General features: G+C 41.7%; 1 protein-coding gene across 10 annotated transcripts in view; it reads right to left on the reverse strand.

Annotated features, from left to right (window-relative positions):
- Positions 1-6031: 6031 nt before the first annotated feature.
- Positions 6032-24464, reverse strand: part of eya1 (EYA transcriptional coactivator and phosphatase 1) — a 64383-nt gene continuing 45950 nt past the window's right edge. For all 10 annotated transcript variants that reach the window (XM_017406634.3, XM_017406630.3, XM_025003846.2 and 7 more), the window contains 6 exons: positions 12347-12405; positions 12095-12255; positions 11792-11906; positions 11347-11468; positions 10328-10428; positions 6032-8040 (listed from right to left, as the gene is read on the reverse strand). In XM_017406634.3, the coding sequence (XP_017262123.1) occupies positions 7960-8040; positions 10328-10428; positions 11347-11468; positions 11792-11906; positions 12095-12255; positions 12347-12405 (639 nt within the window). In that variant the 3' untranslated portion in view covers positions 6032-7959. The remainder of the gene's footprint in view (positions 8041-10327; positions 10429-11346; positions 11469-11791; positions 11907-12094; positions 12256-12346; positions 12406-24464) is intronic.

The following is a 24464-nucleotide window of genomic DNA, read 5'->3' on the forward strand; positions in this document are numbered from 1 at the left end:
TTAATGTTGTTGTGTTTTTGTTAATGTTGTAGTGCTTTGCACCTCAGGGCCACCGTAAAAAACAACAGTATATGCAAAAACAAAACAAAACAAAAAATTATTTTGTCACCAACAATCCTCTTTGGTCTTGACCCCACATGGACTAACCAAAATTAAACTTAAATTCTCTAAACTCAGATCAGCCAAAGAGCTATCTGCAACAGGTAAAATATTAATTGTTCATATGCTTTCCACAGAACACCACTTTAAATGAGCTGAACATGTACTTAGGGACTTTTTTGATTTAAACACAGAGAAAGTTTCCTAAAAATGTAAAATAGAGTTAAATTTTTAGAACGTTTCTTAAATTTTTTGAATAACATTCAGCATTTGTTGATGTTATGAATTGTCACACCTGTTGCTTCATAAGTTTGAATAATTATATTTTATTACTTCTTCTATCAAAACATCAAAAGATAATCCTAATGTGGATCTCTGATTTACCTGCTCACTTCAGATGTGCTGCTGCCAATCAACAAAGTACAAGTCCTAATGTGAGATTTAAAGAAGCTGTCACACCTGCATATACTCTCTCTCTCTCTCTCTCTCTCTCTCTCTCTCTCTCTCTCTCTCTCTCTCACACACACACACACACACACACACACACACACACACACACACACACACACACACCGTTTTGGCAATGGCATTCAGGAGCTGCATAGAGGACAAATGCAAAAGTGATTGCCGTGTGAAAGGCCCTCCTCCTGCCTTGAGAGTGCGTCTCCAGTTACGAGGTCACAGACAATTAGAGCGAGAGGATCAGACAGCTCCACTGTTGTCATGGCACTGCGTCGTGACTCACATGTGCACAACAAGTTTAGTTACAATGAGCGTGAAACACACATCCTGACAGCTATTTACCCCAGCGCTCAATAATCACATACAAAACAGGGTCATACATGAACACACACACATCTCCCCGCCTGCAGAGACCATCAGCTCGCACCTTGCACTTCCTCTTCCACCCGACCCAGACAAACATGGCCTCCGGCTTCAAGAAGCCCTGAAAGGTGACTGTAATTTAAGAATCAGGAATGATTTTATTCACCAAAAAAAGGAGTGATCTGCTGATCCCGGGGGTGTTCGCTGTGCTCTGAACACCTCCTGTCAGTGATGTGCTGCCCCCCCCCCATGTTGTAGTGAGGTGGAGCAGGGCCTGCAGGGACACATGCAGACTCCAGATCTTATCGCAGCTACCATCCCCTATTGGGTTACATCCATTTTTTAATTTAGCATACTGGGAGACAAGTCAGCATTCACAATGAAGCCTTTATGATCCGTGTCACCTCAGTGTGGAGGATGAGTAGTTCTTCTCATCACACCAACAGCCATCCAACTCTCACCTCCCTTCCTGCATGTACTTCCTTATTCTTTAATTCCACCTGTGAGCAGGTAGAGGGTTAAAGGTAAAACTACATGGGTTAGGTCTAAATCCTGTAAAATGCAAAGTTAAAGGTAAACAATACAGCTACAGATTACAGAGATTTGCAGATTACACACCATAGGCACATTAAGTTAATTGAAATCACTGATATCATGTTTGACACCTCAGTAGCTGTGCATTGCAGTAATGAAAACTTGTGTTTACTTTTCCTGATTCCATGATTATTTTTAACTCGATCTCGCTCCCACGCTGACCTTTGCAGTGTATTAGAAAAGGGCCGAGCAGCTTTTAGTCCTGATTAATAGCCGTGGTGTGGGTTAATATGAACTGGCGCTGGCTGTGTGGCTGAACAGTTCCAAGCGGCTCATGGACGACCAGAAACAATCACCATAGTGAACTCTGTCAGAGGAAGAATCATGAATTATGGATTCAGGTTTAAATACCTCCACATTTGTTTTATTCAGCCTGTCAGAAGCAGGCCTGCAGATCATACGGGGCACATATTCATCTCTGCATGGAGTAAAGAGTACTCCAAACATTCCCTTTATTAACTTTGCCACTTGTAACGAGCACACAGATATACTGTTTAACAGGCTCAGTCCAAGCCCAAGTCCCAACGATGAGGGAAGGGGGCTGGCAGCGATAGGAAGAGGGCATCACATGCAGTGAAAGTGGGGCGTGTGTTTGTAGGGCAGCTGGGGGCACGAGGAAAAGAGGCTGGAGGGGAGGTGTGGGGAAGAAGGCGGAGGGGAGGGGGGGCAGCCTCGGTTTCCTGTTCCCCAAATTCCCAGCTCCTGTCTGCAGAGCAGGTACACAAAGCCTCCCTTGAAGGTTTTTGGAGACGGGCGGCGGGATGAAACACATCCACTGATGGTTAACAGATCTGTCCCCCTGGACCCCCTCCCCCCCTCGCTGCTGTACCCTCCGTCACTGCAAGCCAGCAAAACGTTTGTTTACTCTCTCCAAAAACCTTTTTAGCAATTTCTGGCCTGGCTGTTCAGCTTGGCGGGGGTCCATGCTGCTGGATGCTATATGCCACTTATTCTTTATCCGCCAATTAAACTCTTAGTAATCCTCAAAGAACAGCAGAGTCACCCAGGATATGGAATATTCTGTCTTGTCCCAGTTGTCACTCCATCCCCTCTGTGTCACCAATAAAACCATTCCAGCCAACTGGAACAGGACATTAACATTCCTGCTGGACCAGTCAAGAGAATACAACCAGATAGAGATGATAGCAAGAAAAGTGGCACAAAGCAGCCATTTTGTATATCATGCCTGTTCTTTTTTGTGATTTTGAAGTTGATGAGTTTTTCTCTTTGCGCTAAAAGCTGCACAGCTTTCCATGCTTGTAAAAAGGCTTGCACATACCCAGTTTACACAAAAATAAATACATTTATTTCAAATTATTTTACTACATACTCTATACCAGAGGTCCCCAACCCTGGTCTGGATTTTATGCTAGCTATAATTTTTCATCTATATTTAAAAAACTTATTTTTCCTATTTTGGCTTAGATGATGAACTGCCTTAAAAGTTTCTTTGAAAAAACACATACAAAGAAACAAAGATGAAGTGAATTATCTTTGAATTTCAAGCCATAAAACAGCAGAGAAAGTCTTAAGCCTCAGAGAAAATGCTTTAAATTAGAGCAAGCACACCTCACCTGTGAACCTTCATTTCTATGCAAAGAAAAATAATACGAGAGCTGAGCAGAAACATTACTGATGACTTATCAAGCAAAAACGAGCCAAGGTGGGACGCCCGGCTGTTTTATTAACAAATGACATCCAGTTTATTAAAGTGGCCCCTGCCAGATGAGGGGGGGGAGCTTGGCCCTGGTCCGAGACCTGACTGAGGAGATCCGGACCAATTAACACCCAGGAGGAAGGTTCTTTTCAAACATATGCACACTCAGCAAACAGGGAGGTCCAAACTGGCTGCAAAAATAGTCATGCACATGAACACCTCCACACACAAACACACACGGTTATAGAGTGGCCTCAGGTCGACATATAAATCTCTGCCACTCACTTTTTGATGGAAAGGTGCGGTGGGCCTAGTAAATACGAGGCGGTGTGTGTGTGTGTGTTCAACCGCAGATGCAGGTGGAGCTGCGGTGGGGTTGAGTCAACGGCGAGCATCGGTCCAAGCTTCGGTCCTGGCATTCGCCACTCGAACTCATAACAAGTCAAACAATGCAGCCTCACAGTGGTTAGGAGCTGAAGAGAGAGGTTACAGAAAGTGTTGGTGAATTTGTTCTGCAAATTAGTTTTGGTACGGGCCAAGTCGCAGAAGCTGATGTGCATTTTGTGGAAGCTGTGCAGCGGGGAAGTTTGATTCGCAAAATACGTAAAAAGGAACACCTTTGCAATAATTACCAAAACATTAAATTAGTCTTTCTCAAATTTAAAATGTGTAAATGGTAGATAATCAATCTTTCAGAGTACTAAAATACCTTACTGGCTACTCAAAAGACAGCTTGCTGGTTGCTTTGCTGCAAACACTCAAACTTCAGTGAGACTGCAGAACAACAACAAGCAAATAAAAACCCCAAAACAAGCAAATATCTATTTTCTTGCAATTTTGAGTCACTAACTAGACTCAGACAGACTTTATTTCTCCAAACTGAGGCCAAACAAAAAGTTATCTACAACCGGTAAGATATTAACTATTCATAACTTCAAAAGACCTGAACTATCAACTGAATGCCAACAACCAATATCTTTTTGGTCCAACAAGACCCACCAACAGCATACATTAATAGCATTTTGTATTCCAGACTCATTTGAGAATCCCTGGTCTGAATGGGACAGGCATAGCTGTGGTCACCGGGCCCCATTCGGAGTTGACACTCACGGCTGAGATGCCTGGCATCTGCAGCTTTCTGATGACCAGCTGTCCCTGCCCTGCTCTGTCTTTCAAATCCCAGTAACTGGGAAATAAACAAACAGTAAACAAAGGATCCAGCTTAGCACTCCCAAACATCGCAGCATGACAACAGAGTCACCGCTCTCACACAAGAGCTGCAATCAGGAACACCGGCTTTGTCTGACACGTCTCAAGACAAACACCAAGAATGAGGACAAAATGTGGGAGGCTTAGATCAGAGAAACCTAATGCAGCTTTGCTAGGGGTGGAGTTTTGCTTTAAGTCTACTTCATTTCCTGTTTCTTATTGTCTTAATCTGTGGACTTCAGATACATTAGCCACCAAAAGAACACAGGCCTGTTAATAGACATGTAAAAGGAGATGTAGCTCATGTAGACGTGTATCAAATTTTTTATTTATTATTTTTATTTTTGGGCAGGGGTGATTTTGATACGCATGTAATACAATATTAGTTCAATTGTGATGCATCGTCAGAGGGCCCCGCCGTGGAAATCTGCATGAAATCACTGTCTGGGCAAGGCTGTAAATCACCAATGGCATTGTTTATTATTACAGTACAGTTTTATGGAGCGTGGGCACTTTGTTGAGAAGTCATAACACAAGACCTGCAAGGTAATGGGTCCTCTTATTTCCACAGAGCAGTTTGGTGGGAGCTCAGCGAAGAGGATTTGCACAGTTACCGTCAGGCAAGAAAAAAGTGCAAGAATGTCCAGCAAAATCAAGATGCATCCACTAAGCAGCCATAAATATTAAAGCAACAATCACAAGATTTAAAGTCAGGTAAATGAGACGAGCTGAATGTCTGTTCTGTCTGTTCTGCACAAACAGCCAGAGCGGCTGGCTGGCGTGCATCAACACCCACTCTTTCTTTCACAAAATGTCTGGTCTGGTCTTGTCTGGTTATTTCTGCCAGGCATCAGGAAAACTTATCAAGGAGAACAGACAGACACTTTCAGCTGTTCCAACGGAGGAAAAGCTCATGCAGGGTCATTGTGGTGATGAATTCTGATGGTCTGACTCGGCTCTGTCCTGCCTGACAGATCAGCACGCTTCACCCCAGCCGTCACTCCTGTTTAATAATAAAAACATCATTGATCTGGATATTACACAGGCTTCGTGGCTTTAAATAAAAATCCATATGTGCTTAATTATTCAACGTGGTTTGGGAGGCTGGAGTTCCAAGCTGTGACCGCCTTTTAAAATCTGCCTCAAAAATACTTAAAGAATTGTTATTTAAGCTCTCAGTGATTTTATTATCATCCGCTGAAATTCCTAGACATAAACTGCGATATAATGGGTGAGTTATTGGCTCGCATTTTAATGCATTATCCATTTGTGCATTTATATTTAATATCATCTCAAGGGAAGGATGAAAAATACGAATTGGCCAAATTATGGAGTCAACAAGGTTAAAGTCAGATTGATGATACAAAGAAAAAGGTCACTTTTGACATGTTTAGCATGGACTTATGGGATGTTCTTTGGTTTGGATTCTTACCAGCTCCCAGTATGTGCTGGGAATGACTCTTAGCTTCTACCATACCAGATTTTAGCTCAATGTGTATAAAACCGACTAACTTATAGCCATTTTGGTGTTGATTAGCCGTGGCAGCCATCTTAAATTAGATTCGCTCAGAAAATTCCTTTTGCCTTTTAGCGGCGGGTGATAAATATGTCAAAACTCTGACATAAGAGAATCTGAGAGCAACATGCAACAGTTCACAAATCAGTTTTATTAATTTAAACACAATCAAATAATAATGTCAAAAACATCTGTACACATATTTTGCAGACACGACAATCTTTTGCGTTTTCACAATGAGGCCCATGTAGTGTAAAATATTTCCAGTTTGCATTTATGATTGCAACAAAATTTAAAAAAAAAAAAGCGTGCTGTATGAACCTATAAAACATTTCCTCTATTTATTTACCTACCATTACCTTGATCTAGCAGCAATATGTAGATACCCCGAAGAGAGGGGGGGGGGGTCCTGTTCGGAGAGAGGGATTTGAACTGAAACGCAAAGGCCAAACAGTGATCATGTGCAAAGGAGGGAGAAAATTAGAAACACAACACGTCGGTTTCTATTTAAGAAATTCACAGTTGATAGCACATGTCCTCCAAGTTAGTGGCTTTTGCTCTCGCTGTTCGTTATGGTTTCCCCGTCAAAGTCAAAGCTGAAATAAAAACACTACATCATACAAAATTATGCTTGCTGTACAAGAGTTTTTATAGTGCTTGTATAAAAGATAATAAAACCTATTCAAGCTTGTTTTTAAATATCGGATTTATTCAAATTTGTGATTAAAATGGCTCTCGGGAGGCTGTTTCTGAAACCCATCATCGGATTTTAGTTTACCTTCAGATGGACGGGTCGGGGCTGCAAGCTGGTGAAATGCCGTAAGGACACAAGTTTAGAGCTAACTTTCTGAAAAACTGAAAAATAAAAAAAACTAGTTTCTTTTGAAGTCTTAGGAGTAGACCTGTTACTTTATACAAAGACATGACTGAACTTTACCAGAAGGTTGAGAACGCTACAGAATTAAAAAAGAAAAAGTCCTTGACACTTGACATCCGTGCTCTTTTGGTCTTGACAAAACAGTTGATCACAAAAATCCCATTATCTACACATTTGTTTTTATCAAACTCAACACGTCAACACTTTCAGGCGTCACACGGGGTTTACGTGCGACCGGAGGCCGTTCCGTTTTTACTTCCATTAAAAAAGCAATGCCACCTTTCAAGAGTGTGTACTTAAATGATTATAGGAAGGAATAGTCCAGTGATTACAAACTTACACACGCACAAAAAAACCCCAACATCCTCTGTACACGATTGTCTCAGCATTGTAAATAAAGTTTTTTTTTTGTTAATTTTCTTGAATTATTAGAAAACCCCCCCTTTTTTTGTTTCGTCCATAAACGTGTTCCTCTCGCTGTGGTGGAAATCGTGGTACTTCGTAAAAGGCACGAGTCTTTTGTCGTCGTGGTACCTTCTCCGTGGCACGCTGCCACGCACAAAGTCTCCGTTCATAAATAAGAAGCTCAGGACTTCCACGCTGACGCCCAACAGAGTCTGACTGTCCCGTTATGGAGGGGAGGCTTTAAACCGAGGAAAGAAGCAGTTGCGGCTGACTGTAGCTGAGTTCTGAGGCGAGGAAGGCGAGGAAGGCTAGGAAGGCGAGGCCGTCAGTAGCTCTGCTCTCCTCCAAGGTGTGAACCCTGACAGAGTCCCGGCACATACATGGAAGAAGGAATGGGAGGGAAAGGGGGGGCATAAAACACTCAGACAGCTTCAGAAAGCAGCCGATTCACAGTAACCAGGGCGAGCAGCTGCTGCGTCGTAAATCCACCTCTCTCTCCTTCGCTTTGCAGGAGAGAAAAAGAAATGAAAAAGTTCAGGGTTAAGACGACGTGTGACAGTATGTCAGCACATTAACCGTGTGCTTCTTTCCCCCCCCACACTTCTTTTTTTTTTTCCTTTTGTAGTGAAAGACAGATGCCAGGCAGCACTAGGGGCGAAGGGCGGGGAGACGTTTCTTTATTTCTGAGCTGCAAGCGTGGAACGGGCCTTGGAGGGCAAAGGTGAAAGGTTGCTTGATGTGCTGCGGCGCAGAGGGGTGCAGGATGGAGATGTAGTGCTACAAGTACTCCAGGTCCAGAGCGTGATGCAGGGCCATGAGGTCCGAGTGGCTGGAGATCCTCCAGAAGGGCATGTTGTGCTGCAGAAGGAACAAAAAACATCATTTAAGCTTGTTAATTTAATTTTAAAAAATCCACATCGAATCCTAATTAATCTTATTTTATTAATAAAATATCTGCTACTAGCTCACACAGACAACTGTCCATAAAAAAACACAAGAATGTGTTGAACTCAATCATCAAAATGGCTGCAATTCAGTCAGTTTTACAGATATTGAGCTAAAATCTGGTGGGGTAGTAGCTGAGAGTCATTCAAGATCTCACCAGATGTCATAATATCACATGAGACTGCACCAAAATGGCTATAACTCCATCTCTTCTCATCATAAGATAGCATTAATTTACATAAAGTTGTATTAAATGGCATTGAAGGCAGCAGATAATATGTATTCTTTTAAGGAATGAAAGGCCTTTATTAACACATGATTTAGTTTTAATGGAAAACGTTAAAAAGGGGAAAATGATTGTTAATTTATTGTGAACAGCTGGAACATTACATGACAGAGATATGGGAGTTAAGGAATCTTAAATAATACTTTATTTTCCAATTTACAAATGTTTGCTTTTTTGAAATTTTTAACATTTAAATCCTGGACTATTGGTGTAAGGAAAAACAAAGCAATGTAGAAATGTGAGGTGAGAGAATCGGGACATTTCTATATAAAATGAAAGGTCAAATAATAAGTATATAGAAAAACTGACAAGACAAACTAACACACCTAAAATTCTTCAAATTAGATTGGATTCATTTCACAAATAATTACATTTAATAACATAATGGCAATTCTGGCTTCCATCTGTGCAGCCGCGTCGTCCACTTTTAGCTGTGATTTGCAGATACATTCCACCAAACTGAACTTGAAACTGCTTTTAGGAACGACGTCCTTCCTCCTTGCCAGTGTGGTTTTAGGACAGTGCAAACGAGCTTGTTGTTCCCAAGCCGAAAGCTGGAAAAGAAACCCGAGTCGCGGAGAATGAAAGGAGCTTGTCAGGTAGAGTCCTCAGCTCTTCAGTGTGTGGAGCCCATTACCCCCCCCCCCCAAAACCCGCTCTTATCAAAGGTATGGCCTCTCCCAGGCATATGTTCCGCTTAGGAGAGCCTGCACTGACCCTTAAAAAGCTCTTTGCTTTTTGTTTTGTAAATTGTCTTTGCTTTTAAGTTTAAAAGCTGTAGATGTTATCTCTGCCTTCTCTCCCAGGCGACGGTAATAACTGAAGACAGAATTGTTTCCGGGATTGTGGATTTTTTTTTTCAAGTGAAGGAATGAGGACTTCTCAGACTTTTTTTGCTTTTGTAGTTCCAAGCAGTGTCACGTCTGATATGCACCTCTTGACGGGTGAAATTGTTGTGTTTTTTTTAACGTTCTCTCTGATGTTGACACAGAAAACCTTTTACTCCATGACGTGTCAGGGGACTCACATCGCTCAGATGGTGGGGGGAGAAAAAAAACACCTTATCCTTCCATCAATGTCACACTTCGACAACTCAAGACAGAGTGAAAATATTTGCATCTATTTTAACAATCGTCCCTAAAGAGAACGTTCCCAGGGTGTGTTGGCCTTTCATAACACTCTTTACACTTTCATCCAGGGTAAGTGTTGTTACCTCGCCCTCATCACTCTTTTATCCCTCTTTGTGGTTTCAGTCTGTGTTTACTGACAAACAGGTTGAAAAGGAGTCTTCATCCTGACACTGTGGCTCACTGAAACTGTCAGGAAAACATGCTGATTAATTTGCTAATGAATATGTTTGCTGTGTCTGATTCACATTCAGACTTGACAGAAACACAAAAGCGAGCAGATTCATCTGAAGCAGGGACGCCGTGCTCGCCGACGACGGTTTTGAGCTTTCCTCGATCCATCTTGTGCTAACAGGCTTGTCAGAGCATCAAATATTCTAATTTCATCAACAATGATTCAAGTCTCCTTTATGTGCGATCTCCTTTATTTACGATGTGCCTCCAACATGCCTGAAAGGGCTGGTCTAGCATTACAGCATTCACACTGCTCAGAGCGCCGAGCAGGAATATATAATTATGCCATCTCCCTCCTCCCCTGCTGTGTAAACCTGAGATGGCGGAGGAAGAGCGCTGATTACACACTACAGACTTTCTCTCTTGTACTTATAAGAGGATAAGCGAATGAAAAGCAAAGCAAGATTGTTGAAGAGTGCTAATTACTTTCTTTGGGAAGGAATGGCAGGTATGTTTTGTGTTCTGGAAGCATTCATAACAAAAATCCCAAGCTGGTGGAGAAAAAAAAAGACCCAACAACAGCTGTGTGAGAGTTCTATTCGATGTCTCTCACCTTTTTCGAGCCTTGCTCCTCTTCCACCCCGTCTCCAACGACAATGTAAACAACTTTCCTTCCAAACCTTTGAATTACTCTCTCAAAGCAGCTTTCCTTCCCTGTGAAGGAGACAAGGAAAGGACGTTAGTACTGAATAGCAATTTGCTTCAGAGTGACAAGGTTTTTCCTGTAGCTGTATGGGTCAAACTTTACAAATAATGTCTTAAGTGACATCATAAGATCTTGCAAGATGAGTTAGCACTCAGATTATGTGTTAAAGATGACTCTTAGCTTCTACCACACCAAATTTCAGCTCCATATCTGTAAAACTGACAAAATCATAGCCATTTTTGTGTTGGACAAGTTTGATTAAAGCAAACTCTTGAATTGGGTTAACTCCAAAAGTAATGAGTTGTAAATCAGAGCATAGAGTAAAATTCAGGTTAAATAAAGACGACCTTAGCAGCAGTTCCTAAAAGTTTGAACGAATGCATGTTCCAGGGTCTGCTCTGCTCCTCGGAGAGCTAAAACTCTGCTCTGATCTGCCTGAAAATGTCGCAACAGCGAGGCTTGGTGTTTATTTTGCATTTGAAACAGTGAAAAGGAGGGGAAGGTGGGAGGAAAAGCGGGGCGATGTGGGGAGGAGGGGGGGCTTCTGTTCCTCTGGAATGACATAAATGTGCAGAAGTGGTTTCATATGCAGAAGCGAGGAGCGGAGGCCCAGCATAGGTCCTGCTCCAAGAAAATAATCCCAGGTTGATTAGGTCTATTCCCTCACAGAAGAACATCAATCCTCTCCGGTGACCGACCCCCCCCCCTGTAACACACACCCTCTCCTGTAACCCCCACCCGCAACACACACACACCATCTCGTCCCAGCCTCAGCCCCGTCACTAAGGTAGCATGTGTGTCCGAACTGTTTACACTCACCAGGCTAAGATAACAAGCATGCATGTCCCACAGTGACTAGAGTGGGCAAAACAAAAGAGAGACAAATCAAACCTTTCAGACGTCGCACGCGAAAAGCACTTCTTTACCTATTTTGGTTGCGCTATAAATATTCTCGATAGGAAAGACGGTTCCCAAGCCGTAGAGCAGAACCTTGGCCAGGGCTGGGATGAGCTGCGTGGTGGTCACCAGGATATTCACACAGTTTGACCTGAGGAGGAAAGCAAAGAGGTGACATCATTCTAAACCGCTCTGAGGGAGGACTCAAGAAAAACACGATGTGCTGCATATAAAAGACACAGCAATGTATCGGTTCCCTGAAACACGTCTTCCAATGAAGGATTGGCTCGTTTTTCAAGTCAGAGCTTTTAGCAGACTTATTTGTCAAAATTAGAAGAGACAGGCTGTACAAAAGACAAATACACAGCATTGTTTCTTTTTTTAATAGCTTGGAAAGGACTTATTTACACCACATGTAAGTTTATAAATGTGTGGTTGTGGAACTGGGTACAATTTTCCTCACTGGAGTCCTACCTTGAGTGGATTAATGTTAGTGCTTTCAGTGCCAGTGTTAACCAGGAGTCCGTCAAGGCTTCAATTTCTGCTCGCAATTGCAACCAGGCTTCCCTTTTGGCCGGGCCCAGCAGACCTGAAACGCAGGGTAACATTGTTTGGGTTGGAACAGCCATCTGAATACCACTGAAATTTTCAAAAATTCAACCCAGCTTTTAAGAAGACAAGAACAGTCTAACATACGTGGGCGCTCACACACACACGTGCAAACTCATTTCTCTTCCACAGATCTGTGTGGAGCGGCGCTGTTTTGTCGGGGATTACCTCCAACGTTATTTTTGTAGGTGGTGTAGATTTCTTTTACTCGTCTGTAGCGGAAGGCCAGTTTTCTCATCCAGTCCACGCCTCCCCGCACGCCCGTGGCCAGACACAGGTTGGCACTAGTCGCCGCTGCATGGAAACCATCAGCGCTGAAGTTATATGTACTAAAATAAAAAAGAGATAGGAACTGTTACCATGAGCCACTCCACCAGTCAGAAATTCATGTTTTACTGATGAGCCATAAATCAAACTGACCTCAAATCCTGGCCGTTGTCATCAGAAGACACATCATCGATGTGTACCTGGTCACATTCCTGAAACAAAGAAAATATTCAATTTGGATTATACCACTCTTAGATAAATGTTGCTTTGTTTTACACAGTTTGATTCCCCTTTGAGATAGAGCACTTCTCTAATATTCCCACAAAATGTTCACAAGAAAAAGCACAGTTTTCTTTATGCTTGCACTTCTTTATATCTTTTCAAATGAGCTCTCTTATACGCCCCAACTATAGCAGGGACGTCCAAACCAATGTCAGATATAAGAATGAAGTTCCAATGACAATTTAAAAAAAATGAACACTATTGGGACCACTGCATACATCTCAGCTAACCTGTAATCTATGGTGCAATATGACTTCTCTAGAGCTGTGACATAAGGTTGTGAACATATCTCGTGTGGGGTCATTTTATTTTGAAAACCAACAGCCACTGTGAAGATTTTAGGTGTATAAAGTAAGGAGAGAGGCTGGTGGGCTAGCCAAGAAAAGAGCCCCTCAAAACAAAAAACAAGAGTACATTTTCACCATCTAAAATAAGAGAAACCTCTTGAACTTAAAGCAGCAAGAGCAAACGGTACACTGCAGACTTTTACACTGCTTCAGATGGTTAGCATGTGTAACATACAGATGAAGATGCAGGGCTTCAGAGACCTGCAACAAAAACAATCTAACGCTCGCACATTTACTTCTTGCCACAGTAATTAGTTATTAATTACCAGTGCTTGGCTCAGACCTGGATCTAAGTAATGTCAAAAACATACATCAAATAAAACGGTCAAAATAACTTTTTACTTGTCTCTAGGTTTGCATTATTTTACACAAATTTTGCTCCTAATCTGTTTCTATTTAGAAGATGTTAGCTACGTTGTTCCAAATATCTTGGAGAACGAACCACAGCTCTTCTGTGGGTGTAGGCATCCTTCTGTCTCTTCATGTAATCCCAAACGCACTTGATGATGCTGAGATCAGAATCAGACATCACATCACTTCCAGAACTCATTGTTCTTTTTAAAAGTTAGAGATGATTCCTAATGACAGTGCCTGGATGTTTGGGGTTCTTGTCCTCTTGCAGAATAGGTTTAGGGCAAATCAAACACATCTCTGAAGTGAAGCATGTGATCCAACAGCACATCCTGAACACACAGTCCACTTTGAAATCTTTGGCTGATGGATAACTAACTTCAGTTTTGCTCATATGCTCAGTGTTGTCATGTTGTATGACCTGTGACATGAAACAACTTCAACTTGGATGCTGAGTTTGGATGATCCTTACCCAGTCTCTTAAAAAGATGTTTCTGTTTTAGTTAAAGGGTCTGTCTCAAACTACATAAAAAAAGATCGATAGCACCTACGAGGCACAATTGGTTAATAATGATTTAATTAAGATTTTTTTATTCTTTTAGCTTAGTTTTCATTTATAAATTGACAAAATAAACAATTAGAACATGTATTTGTAAACAAACTTTTACTTTGCATCAATACTGTGTATTTTAGACTACAGATATGAATACAGGAATGCACAATGACTAGTTCTTATTCAGCTTTTTTGTATAAAACTAAGTTGGCACTAACGATCTGTGCTTGAGCATCTGTTTGTCTGACCACACAGCTCTTCCTCCGTGCAACTGCACAGCTCCTCTTGGAAAGGTGGAGGGATTCAGCAGCTCTGAACTGATTCCACCGTTACACGGTAACACAATCCAGACTTTCTGGTAAATGTAACCTACTAGAAAAATTGAACCTGATGCTAACCGCCAATGAAATTATGACCTCTGATTGCTGCTGCGCCACACACCAACACAGCCCCGGGGCTAGCCAGCCAGCCAGCCAGCCGGCCGGCCAGCCCAGCAGAGGAGAACAGGATAAAGCAGACAAAAAAATCTGTTATTAGTTTTCCATTTATAGGAGTGCTCTAGTGCCTGCCCCCTTCCTCCACTCTCCCTGGTCCATCATCCAGCTCTAAATGTGAGAGAGCCCTGCACTGGCATTCAGTTCAACACATTTCATGTGTAGCAAGGATGTAACTGAGCTGTTCTTTGCTAAATCTTGGTGTAGGAGGCAATTAAAACAACGGGAGGTTGAGCAATATGCTTGTTAAGAGCAAAAAAGATTTAAAATGCATGAGAATATACTTTCAAATCAATTTCAGTCAGCTGTAGTATTGTGTGAATAATGGTAGAGATGCTGATATGATGTTGTTTCCCTCCAGATTTATCTGGAAAGCTGCAGGTTTAAACCGGTAAAGCAGCTGCCAAAAATGACAGTCTCACCTGTTTAACATTATGTGAGAAATAATCATTTCTGGTGGAAATTGAAACTTGAGGAAGAGAATTCCTCCGGTTTCAGGTATGAAAAATCCGTTCCAAATTTTTGAGCTTTTTAATTAAGTTTCATCCGGTTGTTAAGACACCCAAACATAGAATGAACTTCCTTGTTATAAGTCAATCTAACTGAGGCCAAATGCTGACGTTATTACATTCCTCCCTAATGCTGGAGCAGAGTAAGGGTAAAGGCTTTGGACCGTAAACCTTTTTTATTTTACTAGTTTCCCTCTGAACAAATTTTTCATCTCCCTGGATTTGTGGAGAGAGGGAGGGAAGAGCGACGTGAGGAGAAACTCAAACCAGCTGTTCTTTAACAGAATTAAAATCTTGACCCCCCAACCCCAGCTCTAATGCAGTCATTCTCTAGCCAAGCCTCTCCCAGCAAGCCCCAAGATCCAAAGAGGAAAAGACTTTGACCCCGTGACCCCTCTCCCCTCCTCTCAGAGCTCCGGCAGCCCAGATAAGGGGGTGGAAGGGTAGAGAGGTGGAAAACGGAGGAGAGCAGCGGGTGAATGCTGGGAGTCCAAAGTGGCCGCACATGGAGCAGGCTCTCATGGAGCAGAAGATGGACTGCCAACTGACATGGGGTGCAGACGGGGGCTCGTTTCTCTGTTGGCCTAATATGTTTCCACACACTCACTGGCAGATCTTTAATAGCTGAAGAAAGCTGTAATTTGTCCCATCTGAAGATCTGATGCCAACAAACTTGTGGTTCATTTATAATAATCCACAAATGTTCTCCGGCACTACTCATACGTAGGTGCACTTAATTCCTTAAGTAGCAGAGGCTTGTCTGTTTGTTTAGGAGGACAAAAACAGCACCTTTGGGTTAAGCACTCTATAAAGCCTCTTTTCAAATACCCCCTTATTCTGGTGCAAGTGACTGGAATGCTTCTATTATTCAGTAATTACGTGCTGATGAATCAGACACAATCTGCCAACAATCAGCTCCTACCACCTCTTTCACTGCATCGGTTCAAGACCATTTGGTTCCACTCAATTGGTACAACATCCAAAATTGCATGCTGTCTTCTTATACCTAGTTGACAATAGCGCACCGTGTTTGTCCTCCCCATGTAATTTGTTTCTTTCACAGGGTGACAGCCAGCATGAATCAAAACAGATATCTGAGAACAATGTTGTTCAGTGTGCTAATTATAGACCTACTTAAGTTCCTGCAGCCAAAAGAGCCAGAAACACACACACACGCACGCACACACACACACACACACACACACAGAACCACGTCTCAGTAATTAGGCCTAACTGCAGCCACTATAACTGCAGCCTGATTATGAATGATTTTTTATGGACTAAAAGCTAATAAACACATCAAACCTCAGCAAATGTAAAACATTCAAGATTCAAAATAAGGCCAAGAAAAATAGTTTTTGGCTGCTTTCTTGCATTTTTTTTCATATTCAAATGGATGACTCACTAAACAATACAATAAAATAGATTAAAAAAATGACTATAAATAGAAAGACTATTAAACAAACCTTGGAAAGAAAAGAAAAAAGTCAAACTCATATCACCATTGTTGAATTTTAACTAAATATAGTTTTGTTATCCTGGGAAAATGGGATTAAATGTGCATGAAATTCCTCGTGCTTTGGCTCCCCTTCTTTTAAATAAGTTTATTGAGCAACACAATTCACCAACTAGACTTGAAGGCAGGAGGGAATGTAACATCCTGTTCAGGAAATGTGCCTTCAGTCAGTCAGCTTTCTCTTATCGTGCAGCTCATACCTGGAACATGGTACTCCCAATCTAAAGTTTGTAGTCAATTTTTAAAAGTCAAAATAAGCAGATTTGGATGTATTCAAGCAATAATATGCTATAATAAAGCAACTAAATACTGCTAGTTAAATTCAATTTAACCCTTTTGCTTAAGATATACATTTTATTGAATAAAGACTGTCCCAAGATACTTTTCTTACTTTCACATGTGCATTTGGCAATTATTTTTGCTTTATTTAAACAAACTTTGAGCTATTTTTCTCCTTGTGCTTCATGAACTATTTGGTGAGGACAAATAATAACTCAAATATTTAGTAATTTTTTACATTTTAACAAACAAGCTTAGTGGAATCAGCTGACAGAAATAAATCAAATATGTTATGAAACTTCAAGTAGAGGCTGTTGGATGTTGTCTTGTTTTTTTTTATTAATTTATGCTGTTTTTCATAGTTCTTTTACTTTTACTATCAAACCTTTGTACATGTTATCAAGCTTGGCTATTTTTATTTATCTACTGTAATTTATTATTTTATCTTGCACCATCAATCTGCCAGATAAAAATTAGGCCGTATGGCTAAACCTGGCAAGTTTGCACGATGTGCTTATTATACTCATGATTGATCGATTTGCACTGTCCCCTTTTTTTAAACAAATATACTTAAACTGAAGTTTGACTGTGAGGAATAAAAACAAAGAAAGTTACTATAAGAAGGAGCAGATTACTATTTCCAGCTGGGGCTGGTATAAACCTCGGCAGTGGCTCCCTGGGAGGACTGGGAAAGTTAACAGAGGAGGTGGCTGTGGGTAATGTCATACAGTAACCCTCATACATACTCATTATAAGCCACTTCTGAGAGCCTCGTAAACACCACAGAGCCGTGCAGTTCAAAAAACCTACAATGAAAACTAACGCTATTAGGTAGTGAACTTTACTGTTCAGGACTATCATTTAGAATTAGACAAATAAACACCTGAGGAAGAACTGGTAAAATATGCTGTAAAAAAGAGTTGCATTGCGTTAAATTTATAGTCGGTTTGTAATGAAACAAACTGCGTAAATGAAGTTTAAAGAAAAGGCTAAGAAAAGAAAAAATAACTTAATATTTTGTTTGTGTAACGCTGACGACAGACTGGCAGAGCATCGTGATGGTGATACGCTGAAGCCTCTGAATTTCTTAGAACCTTTTGAACATCGCTTTTCCACTAAATTCCTCCGTTCTCCTCTCACCAAGCAAACAGTGGTTCCTCTAAAACCTACAATCATCACTAACTCGCACCAGATGTTCCTACTGTACTAAGGAGGGAAGACCCCTCCACCAGAAGTCACTGCGATTACTCCCCGCACAAACACTCCATTTCTGCTAATTTCATCAGAAACATTCTTTTCTGTGCAGTCGTTATCTGTACAGGAAAGGAAAAAAATGCAGAAGAATTCAGGACAGGATGCTTCTGCCTCAGGATGCCTCCATCTCTGCATCATTCACTCTCTCTTCCCCCTTTTCTCCCCCCCTCCATCTCTGTCCTTCCACTGGCGTGCTGAAAACCTTTCACTGAGGAGGAGGTTATCAGAGCCCTCTTTGTTCTCCTGGCATCTGTCACTAAGCAATCAGCGATGGCGGCCTGAGTCTTCCTGTAGCTCTTGAAAGAGCCCAGAGTGGTGACTGGAAAAGTCAGAGGCAGGGAGAAGAAAGACGGGGCACCTCTGCGATCCATGTATGTTACCAAAAAAACCAAACCAAAACAAAACTAAACAGAGAAGGCTGTGTTAACTCTCTCTTAAGGATGCTCCAGGTCACTTTTTAGATGCAAGTGCTGCCCCCTCGATTAGGTAAGTTGTGGTTATATGGGGGTGGGGGGGTCAAAGCCTCAGTGTGAGCAACACCAGCCATCATCGCAAGATTCCTCGTGACCCTACAGGCTAATGCCATGTGAAAAAGACTCATCCATGGTTCGCAGGTTCTCAATACTGCCACTCTACCGGCGGAGGCTGTCATCCCTCCCATCCTCCCCCTCCGCCCGCTCTTGGTCTATGACCCCCAGAAACTTCCTTCTCCGTTCCCACCACAGGCACCCCTGTCTAAGGTCGGGTGGAGGAGGGTGCAGAAGGGAGGTGGGCTGTGATTATCTGGGGGTCAAACACAGGATGTGGGTAACAAAGGGAGAGTTCTTCAAACCCACTTCTTCCCAATCCACAATCTGTGCTTGAACAGTCACGGAATTCAAACAGCAGCGCCAAACAAAGCACAGGTACAGAGAGGTCGGTGCTGGTTTTACAGGAAAAGAAAATAAAATGAAAAAAAAGAAAATCGGAGGCAGGGATACAGAAAGGGCTCTGCTTAGGAAAAAACTGGGTCGTTAAAACTTTGAAAACAAAAATAAAACTAAAACTTACACCCTTTAGGTAGGCAGCAAAGAGCATAAATCAGTTATGTCTGATAGATGAGCTGCTGCTCATTATTTCCCATTTTTGGAAATTTACATTCAAACCACGTCTCAAGGCAAGCAACATTATTTGCTATATCAAATCTCAGTCAATTAAGAAGTTTCCCCAAGCAATGAGTATATCTGTTGTGAAACAGTTAGTTCCTGCCAAATGAACTGTTTGGACAAATCTGTGTAAGTTTATGCCCTTTCCCGTCGCAAACCTTGTTCGGCAGGTGCTGCATCTTCATTTTTTTTTTTCCAGAACAATCCGTCCTCAAATAATATCATTTGTCAGCAGTCAGTAACGCAACATTTTTCCGTGCACCCTCAGCCCTTCTTGGTGTAAGAAGTGGCTGTGTTGGGACGGTGGATGGAGGGGTGGTGGGTGGTGGTGTGGCGCTCTGCGGAGTGAAGACTGACAGTGCGGCTTTGAAGCCTCCACCTTCCGTCTGTAGTCCTTCCAGAACCCATCAGTGGCTCAGCCCAGAGACGGAGCCACGTTAAGAAACATGACAGAAGTGCTGCATCGGTGGCCAAGCAAATGATGAAATATCCACAAGAGTGTGTTTAGGCCCAAAGAACCCATCTGACAAAATATATGAAAACAGTATTGTTTGGTTTAAGAGACACGCTTTTAAAAATTGTAAGGGGCAAACAGAAACATCCAAATTCTGCTTTCAAAACTTTTTTTTCTTGTGCAAATATTTATTATTTGATTAAAATCATGTTGGCATTTATTTTGAAATGCAAATATTTCCCTAACGTTTAAATGTTTGCTGGTAATTAGGCAGCTGAGTGACTTAAAGCAACAGTTCAGATTACTTAAAACCATATTTTGTGGAAAGCTTATGAACAATTCATATCTTAACTGTCGAAATGACCTCGATTTAAAAAAAAAAATCCAACTCCAAGCTAAAAATATCATAGTGATTCATGTAAATGCTATTTAAAAACCCCTTACACTGTTGTCAGTGTTGCATTATATGGTTATTTACATAAAACTTTGTTTTTTGCAAGTGCAAGTAGTGACACAGCAGCACTTCTGTGCAGTTTAGGGGACTTCCAGGATGAATATTATAACAATGTGCCAGAATATTTGTGCAATGCATGTAAGAATTTATAAAATAGCATTTGCATCAACAACTGTATTTGTTCTCTAGATTGGAGTTGTTTTAAGATGGCAACAATCTGCTTTGGCCTAGTTCTATTGGACTAGCTGTTAGCTTGTCAGTTAGGTCAGATTTAAACTATTTCTCCAATATGAGGCCATTCAAAGAGTTATTAACAACAGGTAAGATATTAATTGTTTGTCATCTTTCCACAAAAGCCCCATTGAAAAGATCTGAACTATTCTTTAACATGAAAGTTTAAAGGAAATTAATGCAAATGTAAAGTTTATCCTGAACAAAACCATGGGAAAGTAAAATGTCAGGGAAAACTTTATTGGGCTCCCAGTTGTACAGAAGGGCAAGTCCAGGATCTGAGTCTCAGCAGCGAGACGTAAAAACTAACAGAACAGTTTCAAGCTAAGAGGCTCCTGAGAACCATTTCGGAGACTCTGCAAAGGTAACCGTGCATTTCACAGCATCTCTCATTAACAAGCAGCCCCCCGGTGAGAGTGACAGAGGCGGCTTCACCCCTGCGACTGCCGGCTGGGAGCTATAAATGGTAGCCAGCATACAGTGTTACAGCCCTACTGCACAGGTATGTGTGTGTCAGGGTTTGTGGATACTTTCACGAGTACTTGTTAAGTATATGTCTGCATGTATACATACGTGTATGTGCTGCACGTAGTCCAGGTGAAGCAGAAGACTAATTTCAAATGTTCCCACCTTTAAAGACCTCTCACCCCGTCTCGCTCACTCTCTTCCTCCGAGTGGTTTGCCCCTATGCCCTTTATTCTCCAGGCAGGGAGGGTTGTTTTCTCATCCATGGAGGCAGGAGACGACAACCCCCTGTACCCCACTGAGAGGGGATCACAGGGGGCTCAGCTAGCTAGAACAAGGCCCCCGGTTCCCACATATTGCTCAGCGTTGTGCAGCAGCTCACCTATAGTAAACTCACACCTTGGAGTCACAGCAGAGCTGTCAGTCAGCCAGCAAACCCAGCCTCAGTGGGCTTCATTATACACATCACTTTAGACCATCAGTTACCTCCACATGCAACCACATTTCCTGCATGGAAATGAAAAAATACTATCCAGTTTAATTATCTTAAAATACGAACAACCCCCTCTATAATTTACCTTATGTATAAACCTTATTATGGTGCTAAAAAAAATATATATTTTTTTAATGTTTGCCATTTGTGTTATATACAGTACAATATATTTATAACTATTTTTTCTTATCTCTACTGCTACTGAAATACAGCTTCTTTTATCTGGTAAAATGAATACAGTGGGAAACACGTCAATAAGGATCACCTTTCCTCGAATTACTTTTCTAAAACTTCCTTCACTGAGAGCATTTTTGATGATAAAACCAGATTGTGCTGTTCATACAATACTACACTCGCCCTTTAAAGGGTTGAGCTGCAAATGGTGTGTGTGAGACGATCGATAGAAATTTGCGGGCATGTGCGCTTGGAGGGCGAGTCTTTTGGTGAAGCTGCAGAATTTCAGCGAGCCACCTTAAAAACAGTGACTGAAAGAGAGAGACAGAGAGAGGGAGAGAAAAAGAGTGCTGATCCAGAAAAGGGTTGGAGTAAAAAGACGGAGAGAGGGAGAGGGAGAAAGACATAAGGGTGAAACTGATCCCTGTTGACCCCTTCGGCATGCCCTCTTTCTTTTTATGACTTTCCCCCGAATCATCACTCACCAACTCTATCAACACAGTTCAGCCTCCAACTCACACACATCCACAGGCAAACACACGTAGAAAAGAAGCAAAGATCAGTGCAGTCGCTGTCGACTCTACACACTGAATACAGCGGTATGCAGTACTCAGGTCTTTTAAACTGGGGTTTTGTAAAAAATTATGAATTAATATCTTACCTTTTGTAGATAGCTCTTTGAACAGCCTCAGTTTGGAGTTTATTTTGACTGGATTAGAGAGCGAACGGTTCGTTTGAGCAGGCACAAGCCCAAAATGGACTGCTGCCGACTCAAAAAACTTCAATGTCAAAAATGTCATATCAGTTTACGCAAACAGTGTTTTATAAACCTTTATATGAACATCAATTCTGCACAGTGTTGGTGTCAGGCAGAAACCTTGCATCTCCAAAAACACAGCTGTTCATGAAATGAAGAAAACATCTTCCTCTTCATTAAAGTGAACAGTGTGGTCACAAGTTCACAAACTCTTTTTTTTTTCGTTGGTTAACCATCCATAAAACTACAGACAGATCTGGGTGACCAGTAGAGCTGATTTAGGTAAAAACATAAAAATGATGAAAAATAGAAATACACAGTTTTGCCACATTAATAAAAAAGATATTCCTGCAGGATCCAAAATGCCCACAGGCTGCACAGAAATGCTACAGCTAGCTGTTGCTGTTTGCTTTTGATAAAAACTACAGAAATCCATATAAATAATCATAATGTGAAAATGACAGCGATGACAGCACTCACATGAACCAATAAGATATTTTTTGAGACTGTTGTTTTAGAACACTTTAGTTCTGGTTCCACTTGAACTAGCCATTAGCTCATCAATCCAGCCAGAATTCAGCTCTTTCTTCAAATTGAGGTTGTTCAAAGAGCTACCTACAACAGGTAAGATATTAATTGTTCACATTTTCTCCACTTCAAAAGATCTGAACTATTAAAGGTGATGTTTGGAATCCCTTTAAAAAATCATACTCCTTTCAAAAACTTAGAAAAAAAAGGTTTTAACATTTAATGTTGAGATAATTTGGACCTACATGAAAACTTTCAGATGTCCTTGTGCAGGAGCTGGCAGGATGACAGAGTTTAAACTTGGATGGAGCACTCAAACGCCGTTTGGCCGCTAACTCTGCACCTGTGTTTCTGCACAGCCTCTGGGGTCTCCCTTTATGGCTTAGACTAAATTAGATGGACCAAATGCATTTCTGCACATGCTTAGATACATAACTGCTGCTGACTGCGGTATTTATAGTGGGACTCCTTTTAGTTCTGTACGAGATGGTGGACTGTAAATCAGCAGAGAGGAAACACAACTGGTAGAGCATTGCTGAGAACTGGCAATTAACACCCAGACTGCCCTGGTTCAGTTTAGTGGGAGAGATGAATGTGCCTTTGAGAGAATGTCACTACTGCTCTGGTGTGATTATTAATGACAATCATTGCAGCGTCTGCAGAGAGGGTCTTTACGTTGGACATTCTATAAAGCATTCCTTTGGACAGACCACAGTTGGCTATTTCAGTCACAAGGGTTTAAAGTTGGAGTGGGAAAAAAAAAAAATCTGAATCTTTTGAGTGTCAAAACAAAATCTAATAATTCTGTTCCAGAGAAAGAGCAGAAGAAATGTACGCGTTTTCAAATAATTTTATAAGTAGTCTGAGCTGCCAATTCATCTGTGAACAGTTTCATCACACATGAAAAGAAATCAAAACACGGGACAGATGTTGAGCAAAACCACATTTAAGACTTGTCACAAACTGCCATTTTTTCAGATGATTGGGGCACGTCTGTTAAATAAAGTGCAGCTAGAATGGATTCTACGCGGCCAGGGCATAAGGAAATATTTAAGCAGCCAATTGCAGCCAATTAACTTTGATCACAATGACTGCGTTTGGAATCCCAGTCACTTGTCTGTCTAAGGGAGTATGAACGCTTTCTTTCTCCGTCTCTCCGTCTCCCTGTCTCTCTCTTTTTCCTCCTCCTTCTTCGGTTTGCTTCATGTAACCCGGCCGAACACAGCAGTGAGTAATGAGACTTGGCAGACTGGTCACAGATCTCTTCGCACTTAAGTATCAAACAAAACATTTCCTCTTTTGTGAGGTCAGTGTAAAGCAGGACACTGGAGAGAAGAGGTGGGTCAGTGGGATCAGATTAGCTGGGAGAAAGAGGCAAATATGGCCAAAAGTAAAGGAAAAGAAAACATAAAATCAAAGCCACAGACCTGGGTAGTGGTTGAAAGCATTTTTGGTCATTACTGAATGCAAAGTGTGCACATTTAGATTTGACGTCTTGATTTGAACTGAGGGTGCGTATTCGTGTGGGAACTCATGCACATCTCCCCATTTATTCTCTGCCCCCAGGGGAAGATTTTGCACCGCTCGTTCATGAATCAGTGGGGCAAAGAACCATGAGAGGGGAGGAGACGGTGGGGAGATTTAGTGCTGCGACGGTGGGGAGTTTGGTGTAGGAGGACAGTGACACCCAGCACACAGCACGTCCCACAGGCAGACACAGAGCCTGACAAATTGCACTGGCTGCCACGAGACGGTGGTGGGGCTGGTGACTCAAGAGACTGACAGGACATGCAAAATTCATGGTATCCCCTGGGCTCAGAGGTAATTCTTCACTGCAACAGGATGAATAACTGGGAGACGGGGCCCATCCAGTTGTTGCTGCTTTAACTAAATTCTCAAACTGTCATTTATCTTCTTCAAGAAACTATTCAGACTTCTCTGACCACTAAAGCCAAAACAATATAAGGGAAGTGATTTGAGCCGAA

This window comes from Kryptolebias marmoratus, linkage group LG21, assembly GCF_001649575.2.
Source record: "Kryptolebias marmoratus isolate JLee-2015 linkage group LG21, ASM164957v2, whole genome shotgun sequence".
Classification (NCBI taxonomy): domain Eukaryota; kingdom Metazoa; phylum Chordata; class Actinopteri; order Cyprinodontiformes; family Rivulidae; genus Kryptolebias; species Kryptolebias marmoratus.